The sequence below is a fragment of the Chiloscyllium punctatum genome, chromosome 22 (assembly GCF_047496795.1).
Source record: "Chiloscyllium punctatum isolate Juve2018m chromosome 22, sChiPun1.3, whole genome shotgun sequence".
Taxonomy (NCBI): Eukaryota; Metazoa; Chordata; class Chondrichthyes; order Orectolobiformes; family Hemiscylliidae; genus Chiloscyllium; species Chiloscyllium punctatum.
The window spans coordinates 30498446-30517809 of record NC_092760.1 but is presented as its reverse complement, the minus strand read 5'-3'; the positions used below and the strand labels follow the sequence as shown (position 1 = coordinate 30517809).

The 19364-nt window shown below is 41.6% G+C and overlaps 1 protein-coding gene across 10 annotated transcripts in view; it reads right to left on the bottom strand.

Annotated features, from left to right (window-relative positions):
- dgkza (diacylglycerol kinase, zeta a) overlaps positions 1-19364 on the bottom strand; it is a 790120-nt gene that overhangs the window by 64119 nt on the left and 706637 nt on the right. For all 10 annotated transcript variants that reach the window (XM_072591939.1, XM_072591942.1, XM_072591938.1 and 7 more), the window contains one exon: positions 15114-15142. In XM_072591939.1, coding sequence (XP_072448040.1) covers positions 15114-15142 — 29 coding nt within the window. The remainder of the gene's footprint in view (positions 1-15113; positions 15143-19364) is intronic.

The window sequence follows — 19364 nt, the reverse complement described above, 5'->3', positions numbered from 1 at the left end:
TTCTGTCATTGCACCATCACATTGAAATTTACTCGTTATACCTGCAGCATGTTTGGACTGCTGCACAAGTTTCATACTTAAATTTGAAGGTCAGGAAAAATCTCTGATATAATGCAATCAATGTCCTGAGCTCTGGGCTGAACAGTGATGTAGAATTTAAGCTTTACTGCTTTTGTCATATGGGACCCAAGGGGCTTGTAAAGTCACATTGGACATTCCTCAGGCTTATATTCTATAAATTGAAATATTACCAAGCTTATTCAGAATGAATGCATTCCCGTGTCTATGGCATGAATACGGCCATTACCAGTTTTCGTACTGTGTGATATGTGGAGTTCTGAATAAACACGTCACTGATAATTCGCTTTATTTTTGGCAGTCTTTGAAGCTTTCTGTCAGTCGCTTTGTGCTGTTTGATGGGAGTCCCTGTGGATTAGAAAGCAATGCCTATTATCTGTTCCTCTGGGAGACTTTCAGCTCATGTTCAGCTTTGGTTGCTCAGCTGGAAGCTGTACATCAGGCTAGTCTACAGTGAAAGATGTGTGTGCACACAGTTTGATTTGATTTTAAAAGCACATTACCAAAAAGCTGCACTATAGCCAGGATCAGGGCATCGTGATCACTTACACAACAAAACATTTTATAGCTTCAAAATATTTCTCTCAGCAAACTGCCAAAAGGTGAATACTGAACAAAACAAAAAGCCCACAAACATTGCATTAATGAAGCTATGTTTTCAAAAAAGATAAATTAAAGCCTTATACTTTTTATGATTTGGAATCAGTCAGAACAGAAACAAAATGCAGCAAATCGCAGTTCGAGATAACCTTTATTCAAAATCTCTGAGGGTGAGGGTTCAAATGAAAGGTCAACTCGACCTGAAAAATCAAGTCTTCCTCTGCACTGATGTGACATCAATGAATATTTCCAGCACTTTTTGTTTTCAGAACAGAAAGAGAGACTTGCATTTCTTTATAGCCTACCATAAATCAGGGGTTTCTAAAAAAAAACTTCAAGGTTAATGAAAGATTTTTTAAAAATGTAGCTGCTATTGTTTTTATTCATTTGTTTGATGTTGGCATCACTAGTTGGTTGACATTAATTGTCCCGTGAAGAAAGTGAGGACTGCAGATGCTGGAGATCAGAGCTGAAAATGTGTTGCTGGAAAAGCGCAGCAGGTCAGGCAGCATCCAAGGAACAGGAGAATCGACGTTTCGGGCATAAGCCTTCGAGGGCTTATGCCCAAAACATCAATTCTCCTGTTGAAGGGCTTATGCCCGAAACGTCAATTCTCCTGTTGAAGGCTTATGCCCGAAACGTCGATTCTCCTGTTCCTTGGATGCTGCCTGACCTGCTGCACTTTTCCAGCAACACATTTTCAGCATTAATTGTCCCGTCCCTAGTTGCCCTTGAGAAGCTGGTGGTGAGCTGCCTTCTTGAACCACTGTAGTCTATATGCTGTAGGTAGCCTTTTATTGCCATTAGGAAGGGAATTCCAGGATTTTGATCTTGTAACAGTGAAGGAATGGCGATATGTAGACTGGCCGTGTGAAGGAGGAACAGAGGTAAATGTCCATAGATTCCCCAAAGTTGCCAACCAAGTGACAGGGCTGTTAAGAGGGCATACGATATGTTGGTTTTCATTAGCGGGGGATTGAGTTAATGCGAGATTATGCTGCAGCTCTATAGAGCCCTGGTTAGACCACACTTAGGAAGGATGTGGAAGCTTTAGAGAGCGCGTAGAGGAGATTTACCAGGATGCTACCTGGACTGGAGGGCATGTCTTGTGAAGTAAGGTTGAAGAAGCTAGGGCTTTTCTCATTGGAATGAAGGAGGAGAGGTGACTTGATAGAGGTGTACAAGATGATGAGACATTGATAGAGTGGATACCCAGAGACTTTTTCCCAGGGTGGAAATGGCTATCACAAGGGGGCATAATTTTAAGGTAATTGAAAGTTTAGGGGAAATGTCAGAGATAGGTTCTTTACACAGAGTGGTCAGTGCCAGCAGTGGTAGTAGAGTCAGATACATAGGAACATATGGACAGCTCTTGGATAGGCACATGGAAGTTAGCACAAGAAAGGATATGCAAGTTAGTCCGATCTTAGAGTAGGATAAAAGGTCAGCACAACATCAAGGGTTGAGGGCCTGTTCTGTGCTGTACTGTTCTATGTTCTATATTTCCATGTCAGGATGATGAGTGGCTTGGATTGGAACTTGCAGGTATCTGCTTACCTTGTCCTTCCAGATGGAAGTGGTTGTGGGTTTGGAAGATGCTGTCGAAGGATCTTCTGTGAATTTCTGCAGTGCATTTTGAATATGGTACACACTGTTGCTGGTGGGTATTGGTGGTGAAGGGAGTGGTTGCCTGTGAATGTGGTGCCAATCAAGCAGACTGCTTTGTCCTGGATGGTGTCAAGCTTCTTGAATGTTGTTAGAGCCATTTATCAGCCCAAGTCTGGATACTGTCCAGATCTTATTGCATTTGAACATGGACTGCTTCAGTATTTGAAGAGTCATGAATGACACTCAATATTGTGCAAGAAAGGATCAAGACAAAAGATGGAAAGTTATAGGCTGATTGTTGGTAAAATTCATCATTAAGGATGAGATTTCTAAATTCTTGGAAGTGTAGGGTCGAATTAGAACAATTCCGCATGGATTTAGTAAGGGGAGGTCATGCCTGACAAACCTGCAGAATTCTTTGAAGAGGCAACAAGTCATTTAGACCAGGGAAACCCAGTGGATGTTATCTATCTAGATTTCCAAAGGTCCTTTGATAAGGTGCCTCATGGGAGACTGCTGACTAAGGTGAGGGCCCATGGTGTTCCAGGTGAACTACTGGCATGGATTAAGGATTGGCTGTCTGATGGAAGGCAGAGAGTTGGGATAAAAGGTTCTTTCTCGGAATGGCAGCTGGTGGCATGTGGTGTCCTGCAGAGTTCAGTGTTGGGGCTGCAGCTGTTCACTTTAATATATTAATGATCTGGATGAAGGGACTGGGGGCATTCTGATGAAGTTTATGATAATACAAAGTTAGGTGGACAGGCAGGTAGTACTGAGGAGGTGGGGAGGCTGCAGAAAGATTTAGACAGTTTAGGAGAATGGTCCAGGAAATGACTGATGAAATTCAAAGTGAGTAAATGCGAGGTCTTGCACTTTGGAAAAAAAGAATACAGGGACGGACTATTTTCTAAACAGTGAGAAAATTCATAAAGCTAAAGTGCAATGGGATCTGGGAATGCTAGTCCAGGATTCTCTAAAGGTTAATTTGCAGGTTGAGTCCGTGATTAACAAAGCAAATGTAATGTTATTTATATCCAGGTTTGGAATATAAAAGTAGCGATGTGCTCTTGAGACTTTATAAAGCTCTAGTTAGGCCCCATTTAGAATACTGTATTCAATTTTGGGCCTCACACCTTAGGAAGGACATACTGGCACTGAAGCGTGTCCAGCGGAGATTCACACAGGTGATCCCTGGAATGATCGGCCTAACATACGATGAATGGCTGAGGATCCTGGGATTATATCCATTAGAGTTTAGAAGGTTGAGGGGAGATCTAATAGTCAGGCAGGGAATCTAGGACCTGTGGTCACAGCCTTAGAATTACAGGGAGTCAATTTAGAATGGAAATGAGGAGACATTTCTTCAGCCAGAGAGTGGTGGGTCTGTGGAATTCTATGCCACAGAGTGCAGTAGAGGCCGGGACGTTAAATGTCTTCAAGGCAGAGATTGATAAATTCTTGATTTCACAAGGAATTAAGGGCTACAGACAGAGTGTGGGTAAGTGGAATTGAAATGCCCATCAGCCATGATTAAATGGCAGAGTGGGCTCGATGAGCTGAATGGCCTTACTTCCACTCCTATGTCTTATAGTCTTATTGTGCAATCATTGGCGAAGAACCCCACTTCTCATGTTATGATGGAGGGATGGTCATTGATGAAACAACTGAAGGAGGCTGGGCCTAGGACACTGCCCTGATGAACTCCTGCAATGATCTTCCACAACCATCTTCCTATAATTCCAATCAGTGTGGAGTATGCTCCAATGCCCATTGACTCCAATTTTGCTCCGGCTACTTGCTGTCACACTCAGTCAAATGCAGCCTTGATGTCAAGGGCTGTCACTCTCACCTCGCCTCTGGAATTCAATTCTTTTGTCCATTTTTGAACCAAGGCTGTAATGAGGTCAGGAGCTGAGTGGCTGGAGGAACCCAAACTGGGCGTCACTGAGCAGGTGATTGCTGAGCAATTGTTGCTTATTAGCACTGTTGATGATACCCTCCATTGCTTTACTAATGGTAAAGAGTTGAAGAATACAGCGCAGTACAGGCCCTTCGGCCCTCGATGATGGGATGTCAATTGCATGGGATGGATTTGTCCATACATAGTGGTGCATGCTAGTGTTGTAACTGTACTGTGAGAACTTGGAAGGTGAGAGGCAAGATGTGGAGCACAAGTTTCCAGTACTATTACTGGTGTGTCGTCAAGCCCCATAGCCTTTGCAGCATCCAGTGCCTCCAACTGTGTCTTGAAATCACATGGAATGAGTCAAATTGGCTGAAGGCTGATATGTGTGATGCTGAAGTAAACAGAGCTGTTGATTGTTGCACAGCAAGCTCGCCAAAACAGCAAGGAGACAAATTATGAGATAATCTGCTTTAGTGGCATTGGTCAACATCGTTAGCATTATTTCATGTTCAAAATTACTTTGCCCGTAGAGAAAAGAACTGATCAAAGTTAATGTCACATGTCATGACAACGTGAGAGGTTTTTGTCTAGATCTTCTACTGATTTGGTGATCTGTTGAGTTTGAGGCAGACTAAAACAGCCACACTATCTCAGCCTAAGCTGACCTTTTTCCAGAGGGAAGTTAAAGGGAGTGAATCACCACAGGATTCTTTTGCCTGTCTCCTTGTGGCTAGTTAAGGCTCAGTAAGAGTGTAGGATGAATTTTACTCTTTTTGCGGGGTAAGCTGTATGACACAGTGGAGAGAGGCACTGAAGTTATATTACTAAAAAAGAAATACTAAAGGGTTTAGTCAGTTGCTGTAATCTTGTACGGACTTACCTTCAGAGCTCTCCTGGTCTGAACTGTGAATATTTTATATGGTCCTTTGTTATTTGGTATTATTGCATTAAGAACCAATTCAAGGCACAAATCTTACACATCGCTAATACATTATTATCCTTTCCTCTATGTAAGAGTATCAGCAAACCATTCTACTCCAGCATTGTCACTAGAATTTATTCTGTTCCCGAAATGAAGTGAAATGGGGTGCGGCATCTTCACATGTAATTTCATGAGCCTTGAAGGAAAACTCCTCAGCGACATAATTATACATCTTCTCCACGCTAACAGGGGCTGTCTTTGCAGAGGGAGTGCTTTAAGCTGTGTAATACTATGGTAAAGTACACTGATTATAGGTCTTGTCACTGGCAATAGGGGCAGTTTGCGGTCATATATTAGGAATACAGCACTAAAAGCATCCCACATAACATTAACGTGCAAAACTCATCTTCCTGCTGTGTGAATAAGACAGGGTGACAACTCTGTAATCCATCAACCAATAAATGTTGCAGATGACTGGAGAGTTATTCAACTGATGTTAATCAGTAACTTATTTTCCATTACTTCCTTCCCACATAATGGAAACTTATAAATCTTTGCAGCCTACCATGCATTAAAGTTCATTAAATTCCCCTGTTGGCTGACACACAAATTGGGTACAGGCCATGGTGTTGGTCAAGAATCTATCAGGTGTAATTATAGCTTATGTTAGTTAACAGTTATCAAACGGAATAGCAGATGGTCACTGAAATAATGCTCAGTAATCTGGAAATGAGAAGAGATCCTTTGTTCAACCTCTGAACAGTAACTCATATGGAAAGAGTGCACACTGACAGTGAATGAAAACCGGATTTGTGGTGGCTGTGAAGATGGATTGCTGGCTACCAAGTCCCATGATGAGCAGTGGACTGGCACCTACTGTGTTGGACTGAAGGGTCTGTTTCCGTGCTGTACATCTCCATGACTCTATGACTTGGTCCAACATAAATAATTACTATTTGGAGATGATTCATTTCTCTCAATCCCCTCTCGGACCATTGGGTCTTCCCACACCTGTCAGCTCTCTCCCTCTTATGGATACTTGACTCCATGCTAACTTCTCGCCCAATCTATCACCAAGGGCCAGAGACAGAAGTCATGAGGCCAGGTGCAGCAAATTGCCAAGGTGGGGCACAGTGGAGATCTTATCCCTGCCCTGGGCACCATACCTGACCCAGGCACATCAGTGTCTGCCCCTGACCCAGGTCCATCAGGGTCTTCCCTTGACCTGGGCACATCAGGCTCTTTTGCTGACCTGGGCACAATAATCCGACACCTGATCTTGGCCAGAGTAGAGGGGACCTGTATGCCTCTCCAATCCGGGCATAGTGGATTGACACCGAACCCATCACCGTGCGCTCCCTCCTTTGATGCATGCACCACTCCCACCAAACATCTTTGGCCTTTCCAACACTACTTCTCAGCCTTTCTACACACCTGACACTTTTGTAGGTTTGAATGCTCATACAGTAAGTCCATAATCACTCTCAGTACCTCTCCTTTACTCAATGAGTGCTAGTATTATTAACATCCTCCCCATCCTGTTACCTACTCTCACCACCACCTTCAGGTACTGCCAACAAATCAGATACATTCACTTTGCCTTCCTATTTTAAATTTTTTTTAAGGATATGTACACCACTGGCAAGGCTGCCATTTATTACCTAATCCTAGCTGACCTTGAGAAACCCACTGCAGATAATGTGGTACCAGGCTTCCCCAGTGCGAGTACAGAGGATGCTCTTGGATTTTGGCCCAATGACCATTAAGGAATAGCAATGTGTGGTCCATGTAGGGGTGAAGTGTGGCTTGGAGAACACCACGCTTTTCCCTTCAGAATGTCTGTTCACCTGTGAACAAAGCCGTTACACCACTTTGTAGCAATAACGGTTTTGACACTCGAACATTGATAGAAACTTGACTCTCAGGTAAAGACGCTATTGAAAAATCTGATCCATGGCTGGAATCACTTTGTACCCAAGTCTTTATGTACTGGCTGCTCTTTTCTCATTCTTTCAGTTACTCCTTTCTGTTTATCACTTCAAATGATTCCATGCCCTCACTTCTCCTTTACAATGCTTGTCTACTCTTCCCCATTCCTAAGTTTCTCACTAAATTTCCTCCCTCAGGTTCTTAACTGTGTGACTCCATACCCTCAACCACTTCAACCTCCACTTCCTTTTTGCTTGTTTAGTTTTCCTGTATTCCTCAAATCTCTTTGTTCACATAATTCTCCGACTCACAAATACCTCATTGAGCACACTAGACTCCACAGCCAATGGTTTGGGATGAAGTAATGAGTATATTATATGATACCATCTGGTAGGTATAGCACATTTAGGAGGAAAAACAAATATGTTTGACAGTTCCCCAAGCTTGCCACCACAGTTTTATTGCTGCATCAAGGCAGTGTGTATGGTCAACTAACTGACAAGAGATTGAGTACCTTTATTAGCCCATAATCAAGATGCTAGAAGGTAAACTAGAAGATGCTGACAAATCGCTCACTGCCTATAACTACTCATGTCTGACAATCCTGCCATGCCCATGTGTGTGATGGGAGCTGACAGACTGATAGGTCTGAGCAAAGCAATAAGACCCAGTCAGGAGATTGTGGGATTGAACTGGTGCAGAAAGTTACATCTGAAGCACCTGTTTTGGTCACTTCTTTAAATTCACTTTTTAATATACTGATTTACAAAGAAAATTCAAACACAGTAGCACACTGGTGCTCCAATAATATGATGCGGCTCACAGGCATACATTTATTACTTGCTTTTGGTACAGTGCGTAGCCTTGATTCTTGGTGTCTGTGTTTGTCCATTCTAGGAATGACACCTCCAAACATTTCCTGGTTTTCTTACTACCTTTAGCACGCTACAAACTGCACTGCCCTCCAAGCCAGTATTTAGAAAAAAAACCTCTGCCCCAAATCACTCATTATTACACTTTCAAAGCCTCAATATACAGCCTTTGGATACTTCTGCAGCTGTTTATATGCTCAAAAGGTATCACACTGACTCCTGAGGAAAATAGTTACTACCCCATTGTTCTCCATCTTCAATTACTCCAGTTCTTGCAGCACAGTCAATACATAATGCACATGTACCACAAATGATGTTGCAAAGTAATTGTGAAGTGCCAATATCTGCCTCTTCTTAAAAGACTCACCCTTCCTTCGATCTTTGTGTCCTTCTGACAATACATGGTGGAGTTGTTTCCCTGGTTCCTGCACATCCTTTTTGTGATTTCCTACCAATCAGATCCCCTCCCTTGTCATGGCACTTTAATAGCTTGAAGGAATATCCTGAATGTTCTGAACATGACATTACCCCTTCTCAGTTTCTCAACAGACTTTGACAACATTGGTGCGATGAATGAAGACATTCTAAATTGTCCAGCTCAGTGGTTCTGTGAAGTGGGTTATGCTCATGCCTATCCAACCTTATTCTCAAGATATTTTGGCAAAAACCCACCTCACACTATTCCCCCTCCAAATTGCTCCAGTTCTCACTTGCTCCTCTAACATTATTCGTAAGACCAATCCCTTTCATTAAACCTTTCACCTGTTTTTGAATGGGTGTTCATTTTCTCCTCAAGTCTTCGTGTGAAGGCAATAGAGTTTGTTTCTGTCACATTAGAGGTGCTACAATATGCAAAAAGTGTGGATATTGAAACTGCGTATCAGAAATTTTAGGAAAGAATTTTAGAATCAAATTGCTAAATTAAAATTGTAATGAGCAGCATGGATACATATGCTACACGCCACCAATTTGACAATCATAGTTCATCATTCAAGTTTCACAGTTTTGCCTTAAGAAATATCACATAGTTCCCTCCCTCAAACTGTATCACAGGGTTCAGTGCACTTCTGTTCCTGCCAGAGTTACCTGGAATTGATTACTTTGCTCAAGCTCCTGCACAATTAGGTGCAGGCTAAGAAGAAAGAACGATAATTATACTGTCAATTGCTGATGCACTTGGCAATCATTCAACTGAGCTACGCTTGTCCAGAATCTGTCAAAATCCTGCTAGAGGCTGACAAATCGCTCACTGCCTATAACTACTCATGTCTGACAATCCTGCCATGCCCATGTGTGTGATGGGAGCTGACAGACTGATAGGTCTGAGCAAAGCAATAAGACCCAGTCAGGAGATTGTGGGATTGAACTGGTGCAGAAAGTTACATCTGAAGCACCTGTTTTAGTCACTTCTTTAAATTCATTTTTTAATATACTGATTTACAAAGAAAATTCAAACACAGCAGCACACTGGTGCTCCAATAATATGATGCGGCTCACAGGCATACATTTATTACTTGCTTTTGGTACAGTGCGTAGCCTTGATTCTGAATGAAAATGCTGTGAGTTCATGTTCCACTCCAGGACGTGAGCACCACATCAAGGCTAACACTCCAGTGCAGTACTGAAGTTCAAACATGAACAAAAAGAGCTGAGGTTAGAGTAACTGCCCTTAACATCAAGGCCACATTTAACTAAATGTGCCATCAAAGAACCCTAGCAAGACTGGAGTGGGTGGGATTCAGGGGAATCTCTCTGCTGGTGGAGTCATGCCTGGCATAGAGGCTTGTGCTTGTTGGAGGTCATTCATCTCAGCTCAGGACATCTCTATAGGAGTTCCTCAAGATAGTGTCCTTCTTCAATTGTTTCATCAATGACCTGCCCTCTATCATGAGGTGGGGGTGTTTGCTAACGGTTGCATAATCTTTAGCATCATTTGCAACTCCTTGGATACTGAAGGAATCTATTCCTACATGGAGTAAATTCTAGGGGATACTTAGGCTTGGACTGACAAGTAGCAAGTAAGATTTGCATCACACAAACATCAGGCAATAACCATCGCCAACAATCTAAGAAGTCCCTACTAGCAACATGCTAAGGATCATCAGAAACTGAAATGGATCAACAATATAAATATTGTGATTAAAAGAGGCTAGAAATTCTGCAGTAGTAATTCACCTACTGACTTTACAAACCCTATGCACCATCACAAGGCACAAATCAAGATTGCGATGGAATACTATTCACTTGCTTGGATGGGTGCAGCCCCACCAACACCCAAGAAGTTTATCATTATCCAGGACAAATCAGTCAATTGATTGGCAACCTATCCAGCGCCTTTACCATTCATTTTCCCGACCACAGTAACAGCAGTGTGTACCATCCACAAGATGCAATAATGCACCAAGGCTGCTTAGACAACACATTCAACTACTGTGACCTACTACCGAGAAAGAAAAGAGAAGCATACGCATAGGAATACAATCTGACTTGGAACTATACTGCCACATCAAAATTTGGGAACTCCCTTCCTCACAACACTGTGGGTATACCCACCCTACAAGCACTGCAGTGGTTCAAGAAGGCAGCTCATCAGCACCTTTTGCAGGGCAATTAAAAATGGACAATAAATGCTGGCCTGGGCAATAATGTCCACATCCTTTGAATGAATAAATAAAATGTGTTCAATTAAAGTAAGCAAAAAAAAAATTCTTTAATATATTTTACTTAAGGGACGAAGGGGGATAAAACCCCTGGGATTTGAAGATCTACATTCCAGCTTTCTGAAAACTATGCACGAGATATGGTTTTCCAAAATTTTCTATAAATTTGTACATTCTGAGGATTGGAAGTTTGCAATTGTACAACAAATAAAGGAAGGTAAAAACAGAAAATTATAGACCAGTTTAGGCTGGGTAAGTGCTAGAGTCTATCATTAAGAAAATCTTAACAATAACAGAAAATCATAATATAATTAGACAGAGTCAACATGCATGTACAAAGGGAAATTGTGATTGACAAATATTGCATTTTTTGAGGTGGTAGCTGGTAGAGTAGATAAAGGGGAACCAGTAAACATACTTACACTTCAAAAAGTTGTTTTGTAAGGTGCCACACAAGAAGCTAATATGCAGCATAAGGCTTCATGGGGTTGGTGGCAATATATTAGCAGGAATGGAAGATTATTTAAGGAAAAAGCAGACAGTTGGGATAAATGGGGCATTTTCTAATTAGCTGGCTGTAATAAATACAGTGCTACATGGATCAGCTATTTACAATCTATATTGATGACTGAGATAAAGAGACCAAGAGCAACATACCTAAGTTTGCTGTTGACGCAAAGGTAGGTGAGAATATAAATTGTAAGGAAGATACATATAACATAGAACATTACAGCGCAGTACAGGCCCTTCAGCCTTCAACGTTGCATTGACCTGTGGAACCAATCTGAAGCCCATCTAACCTACACTATTCCATTCTTGTCCACTTACCTACCCAATGACCATTTACATGACTGTAAAGCTGACAAGTCTACTACTGTTGCAGGCAGTGTGTTCCACGCCCCTGCGACTCTCAGAGTAAAGAAACTACTTCTGACATCTGTCCTATATTTATCACCCTTCAATTTAAAGTTATGTCCCCTCATGCTAGCCATCAGAGGATTAAGGCTTTCACTGTTCAACCTATCTAACCCTCCATTTATCTGATTTTTAGATTAGATTAGATTAGATTACTTACCGTGTGGAAACAGGCCCTTCGGCCCAACAAGTCCACACCGCCCCGCCGAAGCGTAACCCACCCATACCCCTACATCTACATCTACATCTAGATCCTTACCTAACACTAGGGGCAATTTAGCATGGCCAATTCACCTGACCTGCACATCTTTGGACTGTGGGAGGAAACCGGGGCACCCGGAGGAAACCCACGCAGACACGGGGAGAACATGCAAACTCCACACAGTCAGTCGCCTGAGGCGGGAATTGAACCCGGGTCTCTGGCGCTGTGAGGCAGCAGTGCTAACCACTTAAGTCACCTCTCTAACAAAAACAGCCTCAAATCCTTCAGCCTTTTCTCGTAAGACCTTCCCTCCATACCAGGCAACATCCCAGTAAATCTCCTCTGAACCCTTTCCAAAGCTTCCACATCCTTCCTATAATGCGGTGACCAGAACTGTACGTAATACTCCAAGTGCAGCCGCACCAGAGCTTTGTACAGCTGCAGCATGATCTCATGGTACCGAAACTCAATCCCTCTACCAATAAAAGCTAACACACGGTATGCCTTCTGAACAACCCTATCAACCTGGGTGGCAACTTTCAGGGATCTATGTACCTGGATACAGAGATCTCTCTGTTCATACAAATAGACTAAAAAGAGATATAAAGAGTTTATGTAAGTGGAGACTCAGATAACAGATGGCACATACTATCAGGAAGAATGAGGATATTCACTTTGAATACAAAAGGTAGAACAACTTTTTATCACAAAGGACTGAGATGAATAGAAATGTCTTTTTGCAAACAATGGTGCATCTTTGGAATTATCTATCTCACAGGGTTCTGATGCTCAATTATTGAATATATTTACGATTGAAATTGATGAATTTTTAGAGTAAGGAATATCAATTCTTAGCAGAGTTTTTCAGGTATTTGAGAGAGGACCTTGATATTTGCTGAAAATTCCATTCCCAATTCTGAGAGTTGACAATCAGAAATTGAAATATCTCTTTGGTTATTAGCTTAATTCTGACAGCAATGAGAATGGGCTGCTGAAAGAAATCGACTTCAGATGCTGGTTAAGAACTGAACGCCTGAGCCAAAGATGTGATATTCATTATGAATATCTTAAGATGTAAGGGAATGCCTTTATTTCACAGCAGTGAGCATGTATCTTTAACCATTTCATGGTGACTTGTGCTAACCTGAACTGATCCTTTTTCTCACTGCCCTATTTTTCCTCCATGTTATGAAAGATGCCACAAATGTCGAACAGATGAAACTTTGGAGTGAAATGTACAGAAAACAAATATAATCAAACAACATGTTCTTTTAATTGTCTGTAATTGGCAGTACAGAGCCTAGAGTAGAGTGTGTGGTGCTGGAAAAGCACAGCAGGTCAGGTAGCATCTGAGGAGCAGGGGAATCGATGTTTCGGTTTCCTGATGAAGGGCTTACGTCAATTCCCCTGCTCCTCAGATACCCCCTGACCTGCTGTACTTTTCCAGCGCCACACTCTCAACTCTGATCTCCAGCATCTGCAGCCCTCACTTTCTCCTAGATACAGGGCCTACTCAACTTGCAAAACTCAAAACAAGATGTTCACAGTTAGGTGCCATTCTGTGAAAGGGCAGCTCTTGCTGAACAATTTTCAGTGTGCTAGCAGCTACACTAACAACCAATTCCAATCAACAATTGTGCTTGTCACATGGTTTATTTCTGTATGCTAAAAGCAACATTGGTACATAGAGCCAACAAAAGGAACATGTTCAAACCTTGCTTCTTTCCTCAAATACCTGAAACTTTAGGCAACTGAAAGTTTCCTGTTGCTTTCTCCATGACAACAATTCGACCAGAGTCAGTGCCAGCCAATCAATATTCTTTTCTCCTACATTGCAAGTTGTGGCATTAGTGTGAAATTTGACATTCTTGTGTTTATCCTGACGAGTGCAAGTTAGAAAGCTTTGGCAGGACATCTCTTTTCTAAGAACAATTGTGTTGCATATTTTAATGCAACTACAAGTGAATTAGTGCTTGGAATATACATAGTAGTTGTCAAAATCAGCTTAAGATATCTAGAACCAACAGTTCTACCAAGGTAGTAAAGAAATTACTGGTGTATGACTCAGTGGTTTCCACGGGCACCGCCCCCTTTTAATACTTACACAATAGCAGTACTGTACTTGCGCTTCAAACTGCATAAGTGATCTGTTCCCATAGCGAGTGAATGAATAGCTTCACAGACAGAGCATGGCCACAGATTCTTCAGTGTTACTGATGTAGCAGGATAAGTTATATAACAAATCACTGACACAGCATAACAAATTACATCCATTATGGTGGGAACACCAATACCAAAAAAAAAGCATTATCCTAATTGTGTTAGAGACACAAGCAGGGGAATAGATATTATACTGTATACAATATAGCAGACTGAATGATATTCTGGGATTAATGACATTTCAGTATACAACAGGGTAAGGCCTACACTATTGTCAGTGTTGGCACAGAACAGGGATATGGTAGAAAAGTAATGAACGTTACTGAGTCAGTATTCCAGAAGCTTGGATTAATGATCCACAGATACGAGCTCAAATTCCCCAGCAGGAGTCAAGGAATTTGAATTCAAGTGATTAAAAGCTTCTGGAATAAAAAGAAACTCTGATTCAGAAATGGTTACCATGTTTAATTAGATCTTTTAATTTCAAAATTACATCTGGTTCACAAATCTCTTGGAGAAGGCAATTTGTCAACTATATCCAATCTGGTTTAAATGCAACTCCAAGACTACAGCAATGTGGTTGATTGTAAACTATGTCCAATTGTATCTCAAGTCAAATTAAGAATGATTAATAAATGCCAGTCTTTCCAGTGATAGGCACATTCTGTGATTGAACAAAACAGAACTCCAGTTGGTGACAGTGCTGGCTAACAAACACTCCAGTGTTGGTGACATTCCAGTGTTTCTCCCAATGCAGGTTAATTGATCGTCCAGTGTTGCTGACATGATGGCGTAAATTTCAATCACAGGCACTGTGCAATAAATTACACCCTACCACACTGACACAGTAGAGTGAGTGATTCACAAATATAATGCTGCAGAGTTTGTGCTACATCAGGATCATGGACATGGGAGGGAAATTGATATTCCCACTGTTAATGACACAATACAAAAGGAAATGATATTCAAATGTCTGTGACATTCCAGTTTTACAGATGCATCAAGTGAAGCAATATTCCTGTGCTAGTGGCATAGCTTGGTGAAGAGTGGATTGGGATTGCTGCCATTAGATGAGGCACACACTAGTATTGGCAGCAATATGGGGAAAGGGACAGTGGTAACATGACTACTGCAAAAAACACTCAACGTTAGCATAACAGTAATGGCACAGGACATTTAAAATGATTAGCAATATTTTGTATGTCTTGTGTAAAGGTGGATAAAAGAATCACAGAAAGCAATAAAAGTTTGCCATCCTTACCTGTGCAGGATGTGGCAGGCTTTTCAGCTCTGAAAAGTCAAAGAACAAAAATACATCTGTATGAGAATAAGCATGAGTACAGTGTTGTTATTACACTTAGTTGCACTTGCTGTGTACGAACATGAAGAGGTATGTAGCTTAGATGCTAAATTCATACATACACATTCATTCAAGGTCCTTTAGCACATAATACATCACACACGGACATGATTAAAGGTGGACAGGGTCTTTTTCTTTGACAGATTGGTTGGGGGTTAAAGTGAATTTTTGAAGAGTACTCAATACATGTAGAATGAATAGTTTAACTTTAACGATCACAACATTGTAGATTTTTCCAAATTGGCTCAGACTAAAGCCAATATGAATGTCTATAAATTTAAACCTGTTTTCAGAGTATGCAGTAATCTGTCAGATTGTTGTACAAAGTAAATACAAAATTTCGCTAATGTAGGTCGCAGAATATATTGCTCATGTAGGAATAGACATTCAGTCACTTGGGCCTGCTCCATCATCCCATTAAATTATGAAAAAAGCCCACCTCAACTCCATTCAGCACATCCTTACACATCTCCTTAAGCCATGAGAAAATAACTATCCCAATCTTGAAAGCTTCAACTGATTTGGCAGAGTACTTTGGGGAGTGCTTCAAATTTCTACAACCTCTAAAGATTTTTCTTAAGTATGGCTTAGCTTGAATGTTCATTTTATGCCCCTTTGTTCTTGATTTCATAGAATCCCTGCAGCGTGGAAAGAGGCTGTTTAGCCATCGGATCAGTACCAACCCTCCAAAGAGCACCCCACCCAGGCTCACCCCTACCTCCATTACCTGGCATTTACTATGGCCAATCTCCATAGCCTGAATATGCCTGGACACTGTGGGGCAATTTAGTATGGCTAATCATCTAATATGCACAACTTTGGACCTTGAGAGGAAATCCATGCAGGCATGGGAAGAATGTGCAAACTCCACACATGGTTGCCTAAGGCTGGAATTGAAGCTGGGTCCCTGATGCTGTGTGGCAGCACTGCTAACCACTGAGCCACAATGCCACCCACCAGAGGAAACAGTTTATCTTTATTGACCATGTCAAATCTTTCATCAGATTAAACATTTCAAACAAGTCATTTCTCAATCTACAAACCACGCTCAATGCACCCCAAACTCTGAGGCCCTTCATCATTCTGATGAACTTGCACTCTGTCAAGACCAGTTTAATTCTTCCTGAAGTGCAATGTTTAGAAGTCAAAACAATACTCCAGATTGGGTCAGATCAATTTATGGTACAAATGAATAAAGGTTCACCTCTCCATTCTCCCCTGCCAACCAGAGATGTGTGTGTATGGCAAACCATACATTTCCCAGCACTTAAAGACTGATGTGAAAGGAAGTAGAAATTACTTTGTTTGCTTCATCATTCTATATCTGAACTGCAATCTCTCTTCAAAGTGCTGGGATTGCACACGTGGACGCAGAAACATTCTTCCCAACAAATAGTGCTCCATAGGTTGAAAACCTTGCAAATACCCAAGGTAGAGTGAGCAAATTGTTTCCAGTCAAGACAGCTGTACAAGGCAAAATTAAAATCAATGGAAAGTTAGACAGCGCGATTGCCATGATGAATGATTCAATAGCATCCCTACAAACATCAATCGAGATCAGCATTTACTGTCTGAAGAGACAGTGACATTTGTGTAGCCATTACTGTCACATGCACAGGAATTTAAAAACACAATGGAGCAGAGTCTCTGAATAATTGGCCAAATCGTGGAACAGTAAGATCGAGGAGTCCTGAAGAAGAACAGGCAAAAATCCTGACATGGAAGGGATGCCTGAGATTTATAGACAGTCGTGGGGAAACTGATTTGATTTTCAGCCTCTTCTATTCTGGCTGGAATGGCCTTTATCCAACTATAACTCTGGCTTAGAAAGCAATGGCTTAACTCACTTTCCAACAAAATGAAAAGATGGTTCCCTGCAGATTACTATTAAACTGCAACAACCTGGACAAGGCTGACTGTAAAAATACCCCATTTTACCTCAATCTGTTGATTTGACAACACTATCCCCCCCAAGCTGGCATGATAAGCACACAAAGTATTTGGTAAACGTTGAATGTCAGATGTGGAATCATAGAGCAAAGTCAATAAATTGGACAAGAGGTTGATGGATGAAATGCTTTTGTTGCGGTGTGCCTGATATTATCTTATGAATCCATGCATATTGAAATAACAATAACCCAGAAAAACTACATTTGGAAAGAGCACTTTCTACTTGTAAAGTTCTCTGAGTAAAGCGGCCATCAATCAGATACAGGCAGAACAGCAGAATTAAATCATGTACTTCACTCCTTTACGGAAAAGGAGGCTTAACAAATGGTGACCCACATCTTAATATCCCCACTGATAAAAGGCAGATTGCAGCCCTTTTGGATAGGGATGCTTGGTCCTTTGAAATTCAAGCAGGACTAGTTACAAGCCCACCTGTGTAGATATGATTCTTGTCACTGGAAATGCCACAAACATAAGGTGAGCTGCAATAATTTAAAATGGTGAGTGCCTGTCAGAAAGTTATTCAGAGAAGGTCACATACTCGTGTGGAATGTGGCATCATCCTTCTCCATCCACTGGAGTACTGCCAGATGATTGGAGAGCAGCAAATTTATTCCCTTGTTGAAGAAAGGGAATAGGATTAATCCTGGGAACTACAGGCCAATCAGTCTTATATCAGTGGTGGGCAAATTATTGGAGAGGATTTTGAGAGACAGGATTGAGGATTACTTGAGAAACCTTCACCTGACTGGAGCTAGTCAGCATGGCTTTAGGAGGGACAGGTCATGCCTCACAAATCTTATTGAATTACTTAAGGATGTGACAAACAGATTTATGTGGTGTACATGGCTTTTAGCATGGCATTTGATAAGGTTCCTCATGGTAGGCTCATTCAGAAAGTAAGGAGACACAAGATACAGGGAAATCTGGCTGTCTGGATACAGAATTGGCTGGCCCATAGAAAATAGAGGGTGGTGGTAGATGGAAAGTATTCAGTTTGGATCTAGGTGATCAGTGGTGTTCAGCAGAGATCAGTTCTTGTCACCTCTGTTTCTTTGTGATTCTTATAAATGAGGAAGTGGAAGAGTGGGTTAGTAAATTTGGCGATGACATAAAGGTTGGTGCAGTGGTGGACAGTGTGGAGGGCTGTTGTATGTTGCAATGGGACATTGACAGGATGTAGAACTGGGCTGATAAGTGGTAGATGGAGTTCAACATGGGAAAGTGTGAAGTAATTCACTTTGGAAGATTGAATTTGAATGTAGTATACTGGGTTAAAGGCAAGATTCTTGGCAGTGTGGAAGAATAGAGGGATCTTGAGGTCCACGTCCATAGATCCTTCAGAATTGCCACCCGGGTTTTAAGAGTTATTAAGAAGGCATTACAGTGTGTTGGCTTTCATTAGCAGGGGGAGTGAGTTTAAGAACTGCAAAGTTAAGCTGCAGCTCTATAGAGGCCTGGTTAGACCACACTTGAAAGACTGTGATTGGTTCTGGTCGTCTCATTATAGGCAACCAGAGGGATGTGGAAGCTTCAGAGAATGTGTAGACGAGATTTACTAGGACGCTGCCTGGACTGGAAGACATGTCCTCTGAAGTAAGGTTGATGGAGGTAGGTCTTTTCTCATTGAAGTACAGAGGATGAGAGGTGATTTGATATACTAGATGAAGACAGGCATAAATAGAGTGGATAGCCAGTGACATTTTGCCCAGGGTGAAAATGGCTATCACGAGGGTGCATCATTTTAAGGTGATTGGAGGAAGGTTTAGGGGAGATGTCAGACGTAGGTTCTTCACACAGTGTGGTCAGTACATAGAATGCACTGCCAGTGGTGATGGTACAGTCAGATACATTAGGGACTTTAAAGTGACTCTTGGATAGGCACACGGAAGATAGTGCAAGAAGGATGTGTAGGTTAGTTTGATCTTAGAGTAGGATAAGAGGTCGGCACAACATCAAGGGCCGAAGGGCCTGTTCTATGCTATACTGTTCTGTGTTCTATGTTCAAACTGCAGGCTCCTGTGAAGAGTTAGCATTAGAACTGTTTGTTTGGATCCTAAACACTGGAGTTTCAGTGATAACACCAACAAGTTTATCCTGAGACAACACACTCTACTTCAACCCTCCCTTTTTCTTGCTGTATATCATAGAAAGAACATCGACGTATATAGAACTTTTTTTTACATTCTAAGGCTGTTGCAG